The sequence below is a fragment of the Paramisgurnus dabryanus genome, chromosome 14 (genome assembly GCF_030506205.2).
Source record: "Paramisgurnus dabryanus chromosome 14, PD_genome_1.1, whole genome shotgun sequence".
NCBI lineage: Eukaryota > Metazoa > Chordata > Actinopteri > Cypriniformes > Cobitidae > Paramisgurnus > Paramisgurnus dabryanus.
This window is the reverse complement of record NC_133350.1, coordinates 17441961-17462828: the sequence shown is the minus strand read 5'-3', so window position 1 is coordinate 17462828 and position 20868 is coordinate 17441961. Positions and strand designations below refer to the sequence as shown.

The window sequence follows — 20868 nt, the reverse complement described above, 5'->3', positions numbered from 1 at the left end:
CCAATGGCGGTTGGTGACTTCTCTTCCGAGTGGCGCAAATTTAAAATGTGTTCGGAGTGTCATGTGTGTTGCTTGTCATGTCAAAATATGCATCAAAATGTTTAAATGGGACATTTCACAAGACTTTAAAATTTCAAATAAATCTTTGGTGTCCCTAGAGTACATATGGGAAGTTCTAGATTAAAATATTATATAGATAATTTATTATAGCATGTTTAAATTGCACTTTGTTTGTGTGTACAAAATGTGCCGTTTTGGGTGTGTCCTTTTAAATGCAAATGAGCTGATCTCTGCACTAAATGGCAGTGCTGTGGTTGAATAGTGCAGATTTTGGGGGGGGGGGGGTATTATCCCCTTCTGACATCACAAGGGGAGCCAAATTCCAATGACCTATTTTTCCACATGCTTGCAGAGGGTGGTTTACCAAAACTAAGTTACTGGGTTGATCTTTTTCTCATTTTCTAGGTTGATAGAAGCACAGGGGAACCAATTATAGCACTTAAACATGGAAAAGTCAAATTTTTCTTTCTTTAAGATAAAAGAGACGCTCATGTTCACAAAATACTCGCAAGAGACTAATTTAACAGTTAACCTTGATTACACATGTGATTAAGCGAGTATCTGGCAAAAGTGAGCGTCTCTTTTATCATAAACCCTTTAGATGTGTCTGCAGCCGGCTCGTATTTTGACAAGACGCATGATGCACATGGTTCACATGGCACGCCGAACACAAATTTTGAAATGTATTTAGCCTGTCGTGTGTGGCTTGACATTTTGTGACGAGCTTGAAAGGTCCCTTCGCAGGGTCTGCCCACAGGTCCAACGACGGCAGCCAATGACACAGCAGAAGGATTTTTGCCCGTTACTGTCTTTTCATTGCACAACATCACAGGATTAGATTAAGGCCATTTTCTTATAGACAAATATACATTACCTCGTTGTTTCATCTGACTCCATTAATAAAACATTTTAAGAATTTGTTGGTGATTATTAAAATTAGATTAATATTTGATCATTCTATTTTAACTCTTCTTTATATTGACTCTCAATTGTCGCAAAGAATCCTTGTCTCGGCCGTTGCAGGTTCTCTGTCACAAACTCGACCAAACAACTAGTTAAGAGTTAAGAAGTTCATCAGTCCTTATAATTAATGTCAGTCAATACGGCAATGTTTAACTCTGGTAAGCAGAGTCCCACTGAATATGATAAACAGCTGAGACAATAGTCTTTGATCATCATCAGTAAACACAGGAATGCAGATGGTACAGGACAGAGATGGGAGTTGTGACATGTTGTGACAAAGTAATAAATTCCTATATTTTTAATCTTACAAGCTTCACATCATGTGTCCTTGAAAAAGAAGTCATTGGCCACCACTAGGCTAGACTAGCGTTAAAAAAAAAAAAAAATCTATAGGAGCTTATTCTCTTCATTTTCTCCATGAGCTAATATAAGTAGGTCTTTTGTTTTCAGATCTCTGAACAGAATTTTACACACAAATTTACTTATCTCTATACCGCTGTTTTTACTGTCATTAAAACAGGCTGATGTCTTCCTCGTTCTATGAAGTCCCTCCTTCAGAAATAAGTAACGAGTTCTGATTGTGTAATTTGTTAAGTGTGTTGTGATTCAACAGCAGCTTAGCCAGAGCTGTTTAAGCTTAGCTGGGGACTGAAGTATTCCTGTGGGCGGCGTTTAGTCAGAAATTCATATTTTGACGTCATTCAATGAGAAAATAAAGGGTAATTCTATTAAGAAAATATATAGCTTGGCATTGAACTGTGAGCTTTATCATTTTACAGGTATTATTTATGCTCTAACAGCAACATTACACACTAACTAAAGTTATGGGATCAGGAAAAATGGGACCTTCAACACAAATAAGCTTTGTTTAGATTATGGTCTGAAAAAATGAATTTTAGCCATACGGCCAAATAAGCAAGGATTATCCCCAAGGCTAGACCCGACCTCCTCCCAAAACAAGACAGCTGGTTTTCTTAAAAATATAAAAACAATGCACAAAGTCCACGATAAAGGGTGTGAACACAGCTTTTATTGATTTACTAAAGAATTTGAGGAGTGTTTGGGTACAAATTGCAAAGTCTGAAAAACAAGATAAGATGATATCCCCTTCTTTTGTCTTTATCTTTAACTAAGAGCATAAGGGGGCCATTGCATAAATTAATCATCAATAGGACCAATAAATATCTATTGAGCACAGGGGGCCATAGCATAAATTAACCATCAACAGGACCAATAAATGTCTATGGAGCCTATAACTGGAATGGACTGTAACAGTATTACTTTCAGTGGTCTGTGTCATGCTGTAATGCAAACACGAGAGGCTTGAATTTCAAAAATATTACAGCAGAGCAGTGATGATTCATTTTGCCACACTAGCCAAGTATGCAACAAGAGCTAACAGTGAGTCCAGTGCCAAGCCAATACGCCTCTACTGTCAATATCAATAGTTTAACTTTATCCCTTTAAAAAATGGACGAATGCAGCAGAGTAGATGCGTGCTCTAGACAAACTTTTTATGATGTGTAATAAGATTGTAAAACAATGTGAAAAGCTTTAAAAATGTCCAGATCAGATAGCAGAGAATTGCAAAAAAATATTAATTTGGTTTTGGCCCTTTCCTCCCACTGCTTCATTTAAGGGTAAAAGAGGAAACATATTTATGCTCCCTTCAATAAAACGAGACATTTCTTGTGTGGGGAAGTCTGTACAGCTGTCCCTTCATTACTAAATGGAACAGAGCAATGATCTAAAATGTAATTAAGGACATGGTGTGGAGCAAATTTCAATGCTAGAGTGATCCAACCGAGTCCATATGCCAAAGGGAAAGATGAGGAGACTGCAGATGTTTGCTTTGCTTGCTCATGCTGTTCATACTGAATGGAGCAAAGACCAATTTCACCTTGAATTGACAAAGGTGAAATAATCTTAATGCAGTGACATACTTATTTATAATGAAATATTGTTGAAGGTCGCTGAAGAGATGGACTGGGTTTTTGTGAGTCAATGTTTAAGTGGGGTGGCATATTCAACAGAGGCCTGTAAATATCTTAAAGGACAAGTTCGGTATTTTACACTTAAAGCCCTGTTTTCAGATTGTTTATGATGAAATAGAACGGTTTTGACTGAAATTTCGACATATGCGGCTGCCCCGAGAATTTTCGGGTGTTTGCGTTTCACCTCACACCTCTACAATGGGTTTATAGGTGCACTGGAACAATCCTTCCTAAAATGCATTAAACTTTCGTTTACAAAGACGTGAAACTCACCGAGTGGTCAGGGGTGCTCACTGATATGCTCACACAAAAATCGCTGCAAAAGATGCTTTCCAACAGGTGTTTTAGCATTCGTTGTAAACTTGTGGACCTATTTTTCCAAACGCCTCACACCCGTACATTCTTCCGCTGAGAGCTTGAATAATAAACACTCCAGCCCAGTTGGTGGCGATAATCTGCCTTTGCCAATTGTAAAAATACAAACAACATTCCCGGCGCGGAGTAATACCGTTCCTCACAGCACATCTAATACAAGTCAATGGAGTTGGCAAAAACTACGATAAAACCTGTTGGAATGCGTCTTTTGCAGCGATTTTTGTGTGAGCATATCAGTGAGCACCCCTGACCACTCGGTGAGTTTCACGTCTTTGTAAACGAAAGTTTAATTCATTTTAGGAAGGATTGTTCCAGTGCACCTATATAGCCATTGTAGAGGTCGGAGGTGAAACACAAACACCCGAAAATTCTCGGGGCAGCCGCATATGTCGAAATTTCAGTCAAAACCGTTCTATTTCATCATAAACAATCTGAAAACAGGGCTTTAAGTGTAAAATACCAAACTTGTCCTTTAAAAGATCAGCATAAGAGTTTGACAATCCTGTAGATAAGAGGTGTCACCTTCAGGTGCAGTATGGAGTAAATCTTTTCAAGGCAACATACAGAAATACATTTATACACATATATACTTCTAATAGTAAATTCATCCCGACAATGAAATAAGACAATTGTAGCAATGGAAGTGGGAAAGAAAGGCATTCAAAATAAACAATTGCCACACTTTGATTGAAATGTGCTAAATTCTCTTGCCATTTTATCAAGTCGCTTTCTGAGGTCTTTCCCATGGATAATTTTTTTAAACAACACTGAAAGATCTAATATGGGCTCTTATTGTTCCTGTATAGCTCAGTGGTAGAGCATTTCGTTATCAGCGCAAAAATTCATAGGTTCAAACCCAGGGAACGCACATTGGTAAAATGCATACCTTGTAATGCACTAGTCGCTTTGGATAAAAGCATCTGCCATATGACATAAATATAAATATATTGGCTGCTTTTCTTCATCATTTTGTCCATGATTTCTAATTCAAGCCATTCATATGTTGTCACAATGACATTTTTGTCCATAAAAGTAATTTTTCAGAATCAATAGAAACAATATTGGTAAAAAAGCAGATTTATTCCCATACATTGAGTGTTTGTGATTTACAATATCATTTTTTCTCTTATTTTTTATTTGGCATGAGGGAACAGGTTTCACACATTGCCCAGGGCTAACTGTGTCAGTGGTTCATGTAACATGTGGACATAGTCTTACCTTCGACGGGAGAGGTCTTTAGTTTGAGGCAGATCCCCTGCACATCTCCATGACATTCGGCGATCTTGCTGACCGCCTCAGAGCTGCGAAGCTCCATCAGATCGCGAAGCTGCATCGTCGTGCATCCAAAATCCCCCTCATGGTCAACCTCGATGACCGAGTTCCCCTGCGGGTGGTCTGTGGTGTTGTTGGCCATTATTCTGGTTAAACTTTAGTCACACCGTAGGACGTCAGATCTGTCAGCGTGAAGATGCACCACAGAGAAACTGGAATATAGCAAGAAAGAGACACGCTTTAAATTATATCACAAAAAACAGAAAGTGACCTAATTTCTAAGCTTGAACATTTTGTGACAGAACAGAAAATAGAAAGATAGGAAATGTTGACACCATTTAGAGCAACAAGTGTTCTTAACTATTTAGATGAAGTATTCACACTGGGGATATCAAACATTACAAAACAGAGCTATCTTTTTCATGAATGTTTTACAAATGTTCCCAAAGCAGATCTGCAAGAACTTCCTCGTGCACTTGAACAGGAGTTTGCCAAAAACATTAATAACCAGACTCTGTCCATCCAAGTCGTACATACATACATAAAAAATCCATAACTTGGTAGCATATAAAAGTATTCAGTATTCGGCCTCTAAGCCCAAAGAAGAGCTGGAAACAGAAACAGAACGAGGACCTTACTTTCAAAATAAGCAAAAACCAACCCATATAAAGAGATAAGGGGTCTGTGTTATTGTGCGATAGGAAAGCTTCCAACTTCACCGGGTATACTCATGCACACAAAATACGACGAAAAAAGGCCACACTTTGATGGGTGCTCACAGCTATCCAAGCTGAAATTTTGGAAAAGGATTCCTCTATAAGCACTACGGCCAATTTCTCTCAAACACACATGTATTCATTGATAGCAGACTTGAAAAGCCCCGAGGCAGATTTTAACCCAGATGGGATTACTGTCCACTTCTCTAGTGTTCTCAGCTGTAGCGTAGGTCAAGATTCAGTCACACTGTGCAATGCATTGACTTATCCTTTTGAACAAAGATCGACCCAGGGTAGATTCATTCACAGCAATGTGACCTGATTCCATAATCACGCCTTGTATTTCCAACTACTCTACAGGAATGAATTACTAATCTGTTGCTGTCAATGACTACTTGCGTCTAAAATTATAATGGCCTAGCAGACAGTTATAGTGAGGATTGTTCAGTTTCATGTGTATGGATGGAAGTACACCACATAACCTAGGTCAAAGTGCATCTTATTGAGTTTAGTTTAAACATCAGTACTAATGTAACAGATGTCTGTAAATGCTGAAATGTGTAAATGCCACAAGAACAAGCTCTAGACTGTTTCCAAACAAATGTCATCCATTGCCCAAGGCATTGAAAGAGGCCATTACCAAGCCTTCAGATTAGCGGAGCACAAAATGTTTGAGTGCTTCTTGTGGAGGGATAAAAACGAAATCTATTAATCACATGCCACGCTGAAGTGAAAATGTCCAAGAATATCTTTGAAAAGTTCCCGATCTTAAATTTCCTCTGGAATATGTGAGTGACCAATGCCGGCATGACACTAAATGGTTCGCAGGGTGTGGCTATGCAGCTGCTTTTAGTGTTTACTAGCATGCTGCTATGAGTGGTTGGTTATCGATTCAATTTGATCAATTCCAATTTTAATTATGCCAAGCAATTCCGATTTGTTACGATTTCTAGTTTTGATTCCAATGTGGGGGGAAAAAAGGAAATATTTAGATACAAAACTGTATGGTCATTTAGCCTACCTATTGCCTGTTACACAAAATATAGTTTATAAAATAACTACATTTTTATAGTAAAAGTGTAGTGTTTACCATATGTTTCACATTGGGCATGACACATTATCGCTTGTCCGTGACAAGTTTATGTTTTGGATGGGCAAGTAAGAGAAAATTTGACTTGCCTGGCAAGACAAGTAACTTGAAAATGTCCACCACAAAATCTAAACTGACTGCAACAAATACATTTTTGCAACGTTTTTCACATGACAAGTTCTGTAAACGTTCAATTGATTCAGTCTATGTGAAATATGAAAACTCAAATAAAATGTCACAGGTCAAGTATTCACAAATAACATGAATGAAAGACTTATTCTTGTGCATGTAGGAATTGAAAATAGTAATTGAAAATGTTATTTTGTTTGTAGGGATCTGATTCCAGAATTGATTTCGATTCCCAACCAGACTTCTATGTAGCTGCATAGTTTCTGGTATAACTTAAGGGCTCATTGTGCATAGGTCCTTCGGCGAAGCCGCGGTGCCGTTGATTACAGGTGTGCGTCAGTTTTCATATACTTCTGCGTCGTCGTCCCCGTGCAAACACACAAGCAGACCGCTGGTAGGTATCCACGCATGTAACCACAGTAGAAGCGAGACTGCCAATGAAGCGCTCCTCAACTTGGCCCATTTTTGTTCTTACCGTTGCAATTTTTTTACCTGATGGGAGGGGTTCTAGTGGACAAATCACAGTGCTTGCAGTCCACATAGAACTGACGCTCTTTAAAAAATTTGGCGAGGTGCACTTCAGGCTACGCAGAGCTACGCTCAGGCTATGGTTAAGACATCGTAGACCTTGCACAAGACTATAACATGGGCTTAACACACTCAGACTACAATAAGGTGCCATGTTGTAAGTCCCAGGCTTAAAAAAAATCTGTTTTAATAAGACTTATAAAACCAATGGATGCAGGATATTTATTTTAATACTCTGTAGGAAAGCACACTTTAATTCATTCAGTATGTAGTAGTAGTAGTAGTAGTAGTGGAGAATAAAATGGTCACATTTCAACTTTAGGCAGCTGTAACTCAAGCAATCATCGCAGACCGGTATGCCAGTGCAAGAACCGCACTTCAATGCAAATCGTTTTACCCTTCACGCTCTCTGTAACCACACTTAAATTCAAAAATCTCTCCATGTCACGTTTTCAAAGTGAAAGACAGAGACCACTAATAAAATGTGAGCTTTTGCCTATTATTTTACTACACATGAGGGTGGTCAAAAGATCCATGAGTTCACAGAAATACCACAAGATGATTACTCATTTGCCAAAAGCATAATCAAAGCAGACCTTTTGTGCAAAGGCCTGACAGTCATAGTGATTGACGCTTAAAAGTGGAGCAATTTATCATGCAGTCTCAGCAGGGCATTTAACAAATCATTTTAAATGCTATGAGCTTCCCTACAATGCATTTAGGGAATGAGCTCAGCCCAAAGAGCCATTTGCATTTATCAAAATGAATCACAAATGCTTGTAGGCTGGTGTAACAAGCACAACAGCCACGGCACCATAAACCACCATTAATGCTCAGGGTGTACATGCGGTGAATGTGCAACCTGAAAGGCTATTTGAACTAAAAAGCACTTTTATTAGGTCCAAAGGTTGCTAGCTGTCACAACACTGTTGACAGCATAATAAATGTGGAAAAAATTGACTATCCTTCGACAACTAGAATGCCTATTTTTATTCATTTATTTCTAACTTTTTGGCATATCTTTAAGATATTTCAGGGTAGTTAATTACCCAAGTGCTTACAATGATATTATCATACACACTTCCTTTTGTCAATGTGCCTTTGGCATAAATGTCACATTAAGATACAGAGAAAGATCAGACTTCAAAAACAGAAAGCACAATCAGACATAGCGACAGAACCTCAAAGGAGGAGCAGGGGTGACCACACTTCCTGTAAATGAGGCTTTATATTATAAAAAATATGTACTCATATTAAATCGCAAAAAATATACATATTTACCGTGGGAGTCCCTACTTCGCATGACAAACAACCAACACTGTGTGGCTTAACACGATAATTTGACTTGCAGAACATTTATTTTGAGATCACAATATATTTTCACAAATCCAACCGAAGCAAACCCCTCCTAGCGTAGGCAGAAATATGTGGCAGTGCAAAGGGAGAAGAGGGTGCACTAAACAGTTCACACTCTGTATCCCAGTGTGAGCGTGAGGAGGATGCTAAGACACTGAGAGGATTAAAGCCTCTGAGCTCAAGCTGTATCACGAAGGCTGAAAGCGTGGTTTGAGCACAGGATGGAAGTGGGGGAGACCAAACACCAGGGAAGTGGAAAAAGTGGGTGGAAACATCCGGGAAAGTGGAACGGAGGGAGGAAATAAGAGAGGCATTGCTGTAAGATTAAAGCGTATGAGCAGTCGCTGGTACACAGCAGATGTAAATCATGGCTACATCTGTTTCCCTCCACTGTCCTAAAGCAGTCGTGCCAGCACAGGCCTTAAGGCCCCATATCCGCCTCTACTCTACTGGGGCTCTGCAGCACCAAAAAGCCTCTTCCTTCATCGTGTTTTTTTTCTTGTTGCGCTCCACCCTCTCACTCGGTCTCTTTTGCTTTTTTATGAGGGTGACTCATCAGTCTACACTGCATCTTAACAGTTTCAGTTTAAGACGCAAGTTAATGCACATCTAAAAAGGGCAAAATATCTCAGCTCCCTGCAGACAAGGCAGTCTCATGCTGTCAACGTCTAAAAATGACAACAGTCCCTTTATATACCAGTCCTTTGTGTTGAAATGTCTACTGACTCTACTGAGTTTGTGGCTGTCTGTCAGCAATTACGCAAAAAAACGCAATAAAGCTGGTTTTATGCTTTTTAGTGCTGTCGTTTTTATCTGCATCAGGAGGTGAATGAAATTATGCAGGTATGCGATGCACCAAGCATGTGGCAGAGATGTGAGGAGATTTTTTTTTTAATGGCTTACCCCTCTGCAGAGAGATATGATAAACCGATGTATGCCAGTCAAACGCATCAAAGCCGGAGGGAGAATCAAACGGCCTAAAGCACTCCCAATAATTAATGGTGAAGCACCGGATAGAAACGGCTATTAAATTACCCCTGAAAGGTCGTTGTCCAATGATGTTCAGGTCAGGTGAGGCAGTGGGAAATCCACGAACATAGGAGCAGTTTGCACAAAGCACGTTCAAGGCTAAATGATATATTTTTCTGCATTATCTATCTTCTCTAGAAATATACAAACCATCTACTGGGATCTACTGCCTTGCTGTGCTCACAGACAACCACCTGCTCCCTGGGGAGAGTGAGACAAATAGTGTGCCAACAAACAAACTCCACCGACACACCGGCAACTTGTGAACTCAAGTTAGGAAAATAACAGATGCCCTAGTACTGAGTGTGTATTTAGTACTGTAATTTTTAAACTATCATTGAGAGTCTTGCTAAGTGCTGACCAGTCATGGCACCTAATCTGTGGATTTCTCCCCTTTCCCCTGACCCCAACTACAGCTCCACGCTGCAGGACAGACAGCCCATTCATCTCTGCTGCACCTCCATGCATTTCCATCCCCCCTACATTTCAGCTTTTCATTCATCAGCTGCCCTGGGTCCCTGACAGAAGACCGGGAACTAAATAACTTCTGGCTGAAACAGATGACAGGCCAGCAAAGAAAGAGCGGGTCGGTCGGAAAAAGGCTGATGGTGGACGTACATCAAAGCAGACAAGAATTGTCTTTTTTAAAAGAGGACGTCTGGGGACATGACTGCAAGAGACGAATGCCAAGACTGGAGCGGTACTGCAAAAGAGACACATGACGCAAGATAATGCGTTTAAAACTGACAGACAAAGCGGACAGAAAAAGAAAATGACAACAGGGTTTCGGATACAAAGATGAGGAAGAATGGTATATGGGCGACGTGGCTGTGTTTTTGTGTAACGGAGGGGCGTGTAATTGGAGGCAGCCAGGGGAGAAACACTCTGTCTGTGTGTAAAGGCGGCGGCCTGAGCCCAGCCTCCATCTGACTGCAGCCACACCTGCCTTGCATACTAAAGCGGGAGAATGCGGAGCCTTGGACGCAGTTGCACGCTCTGCACCAATCCAGTCGACTCGCACACACTTGCTGCGCCCACACAGCCGAAAGGAAGCGCCCCCTCCTCCAAGTTGCGACATGCCACAGTCTGTGGGGCATTGTATGGTATTGAACGAGTTATGTATACCAAAATACATGTGTGCAGCATACCAAACAGGCCTCGTAGCACAACTGTGAAGTCTGCCACAAGAGTGTAAGTGAGTAAGAACTGATCCAAGTTATTCCTAAACAACAAATCGCAGCTGACCCAAAAAAAAGAAAGGTTGGCAAAAGCACTATTGGTAAATCAGTATAACCACATTCCCTGTGAAACTGGAATGAATCTCTTTAAACTAAACAAAGCTGCACATTAAAAAAAAAACTCAGGGCTCTCTTTGTGAAGCCTCAACAAAAGAGCAAAAACATCTGTTTGTGTTATTGTATGAATCACTTTGTTAAAAAAATCCTACATATTTATTAGTAGTGCTTGGTAAAGTATCACTTTATCCGTGTCCCAATCATTTTTTTGTGTGATTTACTGTTTTTTACAGAGAAAATTGTCCTATATAATGTAAATGACATTCTGTGAAAATATAGCCTTGATATATTTAATATTGACTGAGACATGTCAACGATTAAAATTAAAGTGAATCAACGACTAAAAACAAACCTTGATGCTTTAGCCTGGATTTCACAGACAAGGTCACATTTTGGGTGATTATGATTCTCGCCAAATTAGACTTGCGAGGTGTCATGAAACATTTCGATAATAAAGTAAATGCTATCAAAATAACAAGCATACAGTTATAAACATCTTTTCATGTATTATTTTGCACATGATTTCAAATGACATCATAAAAACCAATTTTGTTGTTTTTTTCCAGAATTAAGGGGAAAATTTTCATTTCCGCAACGCGTCCTTGACTGGATTTGGGTTCTTTGACATGAAAATATTTTAAAAATAAAAATCTAAAAAATAAAAAGCTTCCGTGCATGTTATACTATAAACATTTACAGTAAAGAAACATGTGGTATTTGGTGATCATTGGTAAATGTAGAGAAAATAATAAGGAATATAAATGTGTCCAAGACCAATGTTCTCATCCTCCGCAACAATTTTCAATCATTGTTTAAGCCCTCAAGGAACTAACATAAAAAAAAAAATTGTTCGAAGGGACATAAATGACTGTGACACTCAAGATGGCTACCAGGTAAGTTCTTCTTATTTTTTCTCTCCAGATAAAAGATAATTTTGTTTGTCATAGTACCTAGACAACTTTTTAGTTCTCATTACCGAAACATGAGTTTTTAAATGCCTATAATTAATGTAATATGTTGTGGTAATGATATTTTTTTGATAAAGATAATCTAAAAAATTTAATTAATGCTAGGAAATATTTTTTAAATCTTTTAAACATAATGATTATAGTAAGTTCATTAGAAGAAATCTTATATGTGCAAACAAATTGGCTTCAAGGGCTTTTTAAAAATTCTGATGCTGGACAACTAAACCTGGATTTCGTGAGAATCACCCATTTGGGTCAGGAATTCAAACACTAGTGCTATGGACATGAATGATACATCAAATTATATGATTTGCCATAGTGTGCTTTTTGACTTCAATCAAACAGGTGGAAATCTTTCATAGACTTACACTAAAATGCAGACCTAAACAATATCTACCAAACACACAAAACATATAGCAAAAACCTACAAATGCCCCAACAACCACCTAGTGCACCCTGGGTCAGAAGACTTTAGCAATCAAACAGTTTTGCATTGGCACTCACATTTTCTGCAATAATACATGATTATGCACTGTACCAAATAGGAGGACCTGCCACACCCATATCTCTGTGTGCATACTATGGTTTGTTTGTGTCTTCGTGTTTATGCCAAACCCCCACCCAACTGCACAAAATAATTTACTGACAGGCTCATGCCTCTGACACAAAAGCACAAAGCTTGCCTGACTGGAAAAGGCCACACCCTGTCTGCAGTCACGTGACTCGAAGGAAGTAGAAAATCCCTTACACAATCTCTGAATCTCTTATAGCCCATCATAAAGACGGAAGCAAGGGAAAACTGTGTGTGTGTGTGTGGGGAGGATGATAAGAAGAGGAGCTGAAAAGAAAAAAACAAGCATGGTTACAATAAAAGATTTAGAATGCAGAGAGTGTGTCTGGGATTTTGCCTTCTTGTCGTGTCATGAACAACATGCTGAACTCATTCAGCTGCCAAACCCCATGCGTTCGCACAGATAGCGAGCGGCGTACCAAATCTGTGTGTAAACAACCAGGTTGGTAGAATGCAATTAAACCCACCATTAACCGAGCGTGGTAGTAGGAGATATAATGCCAAAGGACCAAAAGAAAGACACAGTATCAAACGTGGAGAAAATACAAACTAAAACCAGCCAAAGCTATAAGAGCAAAGCTGTAGGTGGGGGGCTAGATGGATTGCAAACAGGTGCAAACAAGAGAAACACACCAACTGTTTCTTCAATGCCAAACACTGCATCTTAAATAAGAGCCATGAAAGGTTACAGATACAAAGTGTTTTTCTGTCTACAGTGAATGCCAAACTGTTGTGTGGTTTAACATGATCATATACAAACTTTTAACATCAAATGAGGAGCTCAGATGCAAAAGCCACTAAACTCCACCGGTGTCAAAAATAAGATAATGATATTACCCAGGGCCGGGTTTGGGGGGCTGGGGGGCATTGCCCCCCAGATTTTCAAAAATGACCAGCCAATCATAAAAAATGTCTCTTTAAACAAAAAAATGTCTTCTGTTGGCAAACGCTACTTATTGGGGCTCCCACCCACTGTTGTCTGCTTAGCTTACTCACGCTTTTGAGGTCTCTTCAGCAGTATTTAACTCACAGGAAAAGTACTACTAATCTCTAATGACGGTAACTAAAAAAATGCATCTTTAAAATATATAACTTCTTATAGTAAACATCCCCAAAATAGCTCCTTATCCTTTCTTAGACTCACCTCATTATTTATTCATTCAAATAAAACAGCCAATGGCAAGTCTCCAGCAGCTTTTAATGCGTTTGTTTTACACATAGTTCTGTTTATTAAATTAAAAAAATGCAGTTTGGTTGTGGCATAATATATAATAGATATTGATATAAGATGGTTATACAGTTTTTAAAACCAAATTTTGGCAGCATTCGTCAGCTCATTCAGCTTGCGTTTAAGAAAAACTTCATACACAAAATCTTCCGACTTAAGTTCAGGAGGAACTTTCACTCCGCAAGGTCATCGTAAGGTAAAACATTGTATTTTATAATGTTGCCTTGTATTATATCATATCCTTTTATTGTATTAATCCTTATAACATTATAAATCATTATAAATCCAAATCGCATGTGTGTGCATCTACATTTAAAATTTGAATGTGCAAAAGGAAATATGAATGGGCCTTTATGATAAGACAGATGGAAAATAAAATTGAATTAAAACATCCATAATTTTTGTGTATGAATTAATTTTGTTGAGAAATGGCTGCCCACCCAAAAATCCTGACTGCCCCCCAGTCCAGCAAGCAAGGCGGTGTCGCTGTGGGCAAGTGATCTAACCGGTGAGAGGCTGAAGCACACAACTATTAGACAGAGCTCGAGATACTATGGACCAGTCTTTATTTACATGATAACTAAATGTGTATGTAGGTTGTAACCAAAGTGTAAGTTCACAAGTAAGGGACACTTGAAAAGGGTATTGGGATTGTGAAAAGAAAGAAAATCATGCAAGATCATTAGAAGCATTAGTGGAAATGAACTCTATTAAAACTGCCATTAGAGTCTAAAATATGTTCGACTGTGGCGTTACAGGCCCTTTTCCCCTAGGCCTTGAGGGGAATTCTACCCTGAATTCAATGACCTCTCAAAAGCAAATGCATTAACTTTCACTCAAACACAACAACAGCACAGAGGCCAGACTAATAGGCTCTCAGAAGCTGGCAAAACACATAGGTCCATTTTTGTTTTTCTCCCAGAAGAATAGACATCATACCTAAGCCACAGGTCCCTCTGGATTCCCTGGCTGATGGCAGAATAAGCAATGCTGAATGGCAGGAGAACAAAGCTAAGGAAAATAAGCCGAGAAGAACAGGAGAAATGATAGTTTGTGCCACTGGCACAGCGTCCATGCTTTGGCCACATCTTGATATCAGACATGAGGGAGACCCATACACATTGTTCATAAATGTGTAGTTAAGTTATTGGTAGAACTGTTTAAGATGACCCCCTTGCAAATAAACCACACAAAAAAGGAAAGACAATCGATGCTTTGAGAAAAGATGGTATCTTGCCAAAATCATAAGGCTTGTGACCTGCATCAGGCCTGGATGTGGGAGTGTGCTTTGTTTCAGCGGAAGCCAACCCTCATTAGTTATAAGGACAGGACAGGGTACTTCTTGGGACAAGAATGCTCTGAAGCTAAACACCCACATATGACTATAATCCTATTCAATGAAATCAACTCTGTGATAGCTTGATTTTTAAATTTCCGGCACAACCCAAGATACAGCACGCCCTATCCATTCAAACTTGGCAACACAGCCCTTACTCCTTTTAAAGCTGCCAGAAACCTCAGTGTAGTCTTTGATAACAAACTGTCCTTCACCGATTAAATTGCAAAGACATTATTGCATTATACAATATCAGAAAGATATGGCCATTCCTTACGGAGCATGCTGCACAACTGCTGATCGCGGCCCTAGTAATCTCTAGGCTGGACTACTGCAATTCTCTCCTTGCTGGCCTTCCTGCACGGTCTATCAAAACACTCCAACTGGTTCAGAATGCAGCAGCAATGCTCATCATCAGGAATCCAAAAGGGCTCACGTAACGCCGCTTTTCATCTCTCTCCACTGGTTACCGATTGAAGCCCATTTCAGGAATAAGTCACTACTGCTCACCTACAGCGCTTTCACTAGTACTGCACCAGCATACCTTCACACTTTCCTGCATTCCTACACCCCATCCAGAACGTTACGTTTAGCAAATGAGCCTTGTCATACTTTCACAAAATGGCACTAAACCAGGTTCCCACTCATTTTCCTTCACTACTGCTGGTGGAATGATCTTCCTATCTGAGCCCGTTCAGCCAAATATCTTTCAACTTTAAAAAAACAACAACAAAAAATTCACCTCTTTCAAAAATACTTGACAAACTGATATTGAGTGCACTTCCACATCTTCTATCTTAAATAAAATATACTCTAATTGTGACGAGACTGACAGGTTAGGTTCCATTTGCAACTCTTTATTGATGTATACAACAGCAAACAGTAGTAAACAGAGGGCACATCCAAGTAAGCATAAACGTATAACAGACCAGGTTCGGGGTAGGCGGCTATCACTCGTAATCGTAATACAGTCCAAGATCGGGGCAGGCAGAAAGCAGTCGTAAGAGTAATCCAGTCCAAGATCGGGGCAGGCGGCAGTAATCAGTAAACCAAAAGACAGTCCAAATCACACCAGGAAAACAAACACGGGTATACACAAGGGAATAACGCTCAGAAATGCTGCAGGGCAATCAAGACTTCGCCAAGTTCAGGTGGCAGAGTCCCAGGTTAAATAGACCCGCTGATACGCTACAGCTGATGTGTAATCAGCGGGTCACAGTGCATGATGGGGAATGTAGTCAGAACTCAGGTGAGTGAGAAGTACCGGGAGCGTTGACGCTGACATCCGTCACACTAATTCTCTTTTTCGGAAAAGTAAAAACTTGCAACCTATAAGCACTTCTTGTATTATTGCCTCTCTATAAAAAATTGCTTTATTGTTTCCAAATCTTTGTAAGTCACTTTAGACAAAAAGAAAATATATATCTTTATATAGCATTTCAGAGTGAGAATAAAACAAGCAGCATTCAGTTTAAAAACGCATCTTCCCATTCAGTCATAAAAAAGACCTGTTAACAACTAAAGGAATTCAATTTTTTTATAAAAAGATAAAATAAACCACATTTGGAGATCCACTCCCAAACACAACCGGGTATCTCACCTGACTATTTGCAACTGGATGACCTGGATTATAGAGGCATCTCATCTTTCAGATGATGTTGGCACATTGTCAGGAATTTTGAAATCTTAATCAGAACTATTTTAATCTCAATTCACCTCGTATCAGATAAAATAGCAAGACGGAAAGGTGATAATGATGGGCACATTAAAGCTTATATAAGCACAATAGAACCGTGCACACTGAACACTACATTTCAACAATATCATTTAAATCAAATTTTCCAATTTCTTGGTTCTGAATTATGATTTTTTAGAAAGCAATTCGTGGGATATGCATTAGATTGTTATGGAAAACCCATGCAAATTTCCATGCAAATTGCATGACATCAAAAAGTTGACATTCCTGCTTTACAATATATACATGGGAACAAACCAAACATCTTATGGACTCAGCCAGTGTCCTGAAAACACGCTGGTCAGTCATCAGCCCACCAGCATACGCTTCCTACCCCATACCTCCGTTACCATCAGCATCAAATAAATCAAAGCCAGTTGCCCAATGTGAACACTGCAGAGATAGTATCAGGCAGCCGTCCCAAACCACCACCCTCTGCCCTTGTCAATTTGATAAATACTTCAGTCACCAAAGAGAAGTGAGAAAGCAAAGCTCTGTGATGTAGAGAGATATGAACATGCTGTAGAGCAGATGGGGTGCAACGATAAATGCCGATACACACTAATAATACGTGGCCGATAACTAATCTGAATCGCACAACCGATATTATGCACAGCTATTGCATGTACTACGGCTTTTGATCAGTAAGTCCTTATCGATCTGAAATTGATGTTAGTTTGCATTTAAACATGCATTTGAAAAAGCAACACTTGTCAAACATAATTATTATACATATTTTTTATTATAATGAAAATACCTGAAAAGGTTAGAAAAACAGCAATATAAATATATATCCTTAAGCCATTTTCTATAGCTGCGCATGTATGGTTCTTCGTCTGCAGCGCATATTGAGTTTCTGCACAAGAGCGCCCTCTGGCTTTAGGATGTAGTGGCATTTCACCGTATTTCATTGAGAAGCATAGCAAGCATCATCGGCCGATTTATCAGTGCACCCCTAAGAGCAGAGATTTTCAAACTTTTTGGCATGTACCCCCCTCCTATTTTATGTAAACGTTTACTTAGGGATGCACGATTTATCGGCCGACATATCATTATCGGCCGATAACTGCTTATTTTTAATATTATCGGTTATCGGTCTGATAGCAAAATTAGGCCGATAAATGAAAGCCGATAAATTATGGATTATTTTGGTTTGTTGAACCACTTCACTTACTCATTGCTGGCCATGTGGAGTTTTGATTGGTGCTTTCTGTGACATAGCACGAAGATGACACGTGTTGCGGGATTAAGAGGAGTATGCTAGTCTAGCGCAAAGACAAGATGTCCGCGGTCTGCGAGTTTTTCATTGTGAAAATAATATGAATATTTATCGGCCTATAGATATCGGTTATCGGCCCCCAAATCTAAAGAGTTATCGGCCAAAATTTCCATATCAGTGCATCCCTACATTTAATGTTTTATAAAACAAAAACTGACTAATTATCATTTAATTATTAAACTTTAAAAATATGTACATTATACAATGTTAAAAGTGAAACGTTCGATCGATTTAGTTTGAAATTTTAGTTGAATAATTAATTTTTTAAGTTGATCCAACTTTTCACTTTTTACAGTGTAAAGCGTATGGTTGAGCCACGGTACACATGTACTGTATATGTGCATCAGGACAGCAGCACCTCCACCTTCACCTCAGCTTGAGTCAGAAGTCAAAGGGAATGAAGGGCACAGTTATGCTTATCACCTGTTCTGGAGTCAGGGGAGGTGGAGTATATTCAGGGTTGGAGGTGAGCTATTAATAAAGTGATAATTTTGGGGATCCCTGGATGACTAACTGTGCTGGGTTAATTATAGTATGACTCACTGCTCTACTGGTGTCCCCTCAGTCTCAGGAAGCCTAAATCTAAATGAGGGGGACATGTTTGTTCAACATGCGATTCAGACAATGTGTGGGATTAAATGGGTTGTGTGTTTGTGTGCGCAAACATTGCATCTGGCCCCTCTAGATTTATTTGTGCAACACAAACAAGCACATACACCCTCCTGGCCAATAGGCAGAAATGATTTTTTTCCTCATGTATGAATAAAAAAAGAAGTTTTGTCAAAAGACAACACACATTATGAACATACAACAATTAGTTGTTTTAATGTTTGCATCATTTCTTGTAAATAAAAAATTGTGCTGCTACTATCAACACTATATCTTTGATATTAAGTACAGCAGCACTTTTATATCATCCATTAGCTAGACTGTTCTCTAGACATTGAATCAGCATTTAAAAAACCCACATCAGTCAACCACTTATTATTACGGAAGGGTTCATAATGATTGTTGCCTCTGTATGTATATATATGGCTTTTAATCACCGTGTTTGTCAAGGTCTCGGACAAACTGGTAGCCAGTACAGATGCTGAAGTACTGGGTAAAGAGGATTAATACTTGGTATAAATATAGCACACTCCTCGAAATCTGAATCTCTCCCAACTTCAGTCACAGCAGATGTTACAACTGATTTTAATCAGCTGAGACCGCACCGCATTAAGATTACTGCTCTCTTTTTTACCAATATTGCATTTTTGTGTGTAAAATATTATAATTAGCATAAGCTAATTGTCTTTGGCATTTAAGGACTTTTAAAACAGGTCAGGCATGTTTTGTCAGAAGATGTTCTCAAAGTTGGCTGGAATGCTACTCGGCAAGTCCAGAACTGCAAAGGAATTTATAGGTACAAGTATGCATGCGAGTTCATGTTTTGTTTTAAGAGTTCAGCTACGCAGATGCTCACAAAATGTGAAACGAATCGGATTCCAGGCATTCCAATCTACTGAACGCAAAAAATATCAGAAATACACCATTCTAAAAAAACGACTATACACAACTCGACAGCATGAGACATAATAAACATTCCTGTAGCTACAGTGTAAGAGAACTTTGAAATAACTAATCTAGCTGGATAAAAGTGGAAAACCGGCCCTGTCGAAACGTGTATCTTTCTCTTCTTCTTGTCCTCCTTGTTTGCATTTTCTCTATAGCCTTTGTACCGGTCAGAGAGAAACGATTGTTAGTTCTTACGCCTGTCATTTTGAGCCACTCCCAAAAGACTGTGTGGGCCCGGCCTCCATTTAGAAATTATTCCATGCTGTCAGCCACCGGGAAGGAGGGTGTGTTCAAGAAAGAGGAAAAAGACCAGTGGAGAAAGAAAGTCATATGGGGGTGGAAGGTGGGAAAATAATACCTACAGACCCACAAAACGAAACCAGCGAGACAGGAAAAGGAAAAATTCCACATGGCTTTAGGGAACCTTAGCTACATTAGGAAAAAACACCACCCTGCACTGGTGTAGGCAGCCGAGTGCTTGTGTAATATTTCTTGTTCTGCAGCCATATTTGTCAACCACCTCCATGCTAATGACAAGCTCAACCCAGTCTGACGCTTTGCTCTAAGAAGAAAAGGCAGCCAATCTGAACGCTCCTGCTCGCTTTATTGAATTAACATCTTGTCACTCTCATGACCTTTGCGTTGGGACTGAGTCTTCTTGGTGTGTACTTGTTACAGAAAATTGACTGCCAGATGGACTAGATGAACTTCAGATTCATTAAACATAAAACAGATCAACACATGCTGACATTCACGTTGTGCAAGTGCAGCAAAACAATCAACTTTAAAATGAAATGAACATTTCGTATAACCTTTCCGCCACCCCGCGCCAATCAAACACACATAAGCAACAATCCACAGCAAATTAGCAGAGATTAAAGGAACATTCCAATTTTTTGAAAATATGTTAATTTTCAGCTCCCCTAGATTTAAACATTTGATTCTTACCGTTTTGGAATCTATTCAGCTGATCTCGTGGTCTGGCGCTAGCATTTTTAGCTTAGCTTAGCACAATTGAATCTGATGAGACCATTAGCATCGCGCTAAAAATAACCAAAGAGTTTCGATATGTAGTTATATTCTGTAGTTACATGGTGTACTAAGACCAACGGAAAATAAAAGTTGTGATTTTCTAGGCAGATATGGCTAGGAACTATACTCTCAAACTGGCGTAATAATCCATGACAGCCGATGTAACATGGCTGCAGCAGGCGTAGTGATATTACACACTGCCCAAAAAATAGTCCCCTGCTATTGAAAGTAACTTTGGTTATTTTTTAGCGTGATGCTAATGTTTAACTCTATGGGAGGAAATGAGGATATTTTTAACAAAAGTGGAATGGCCCTTTAAGTCCAAATTAAAATATTTAGTAAAAGTAAAACCTAG

General features: G+C 39.2%; 1 protein-coding gene across 7 annotated transcripts in view; it reads right to left on the bottom strand.

Moving 5' to 3' along the window:
- atp2b4 (ATPase plasma membrane Ca2+ transporting 4) overlaps positions 1 to 20868 on the bottom strand; it is a 94055-nt gene that overhangs the window by 54823 nt on the left and 18364 nt on the right. For all 7 annotated transcript variants that reach the window (XM_065241387.1, XM_065241384.2, XM_065241386.1 and 4 more), the window contains exon 2: positions 4611 to 4876. In XM_065241387.1, the coding sequence (XP_065097459.1) occupies positions 4611 to 4806 (196 nt within the window). In that variant the 5' untranslated portion in view covers positions 4807 to 4876. The remainder of the gene's footprint in view (positions 1 to 4610; positions 4877 to 20868) is intronic.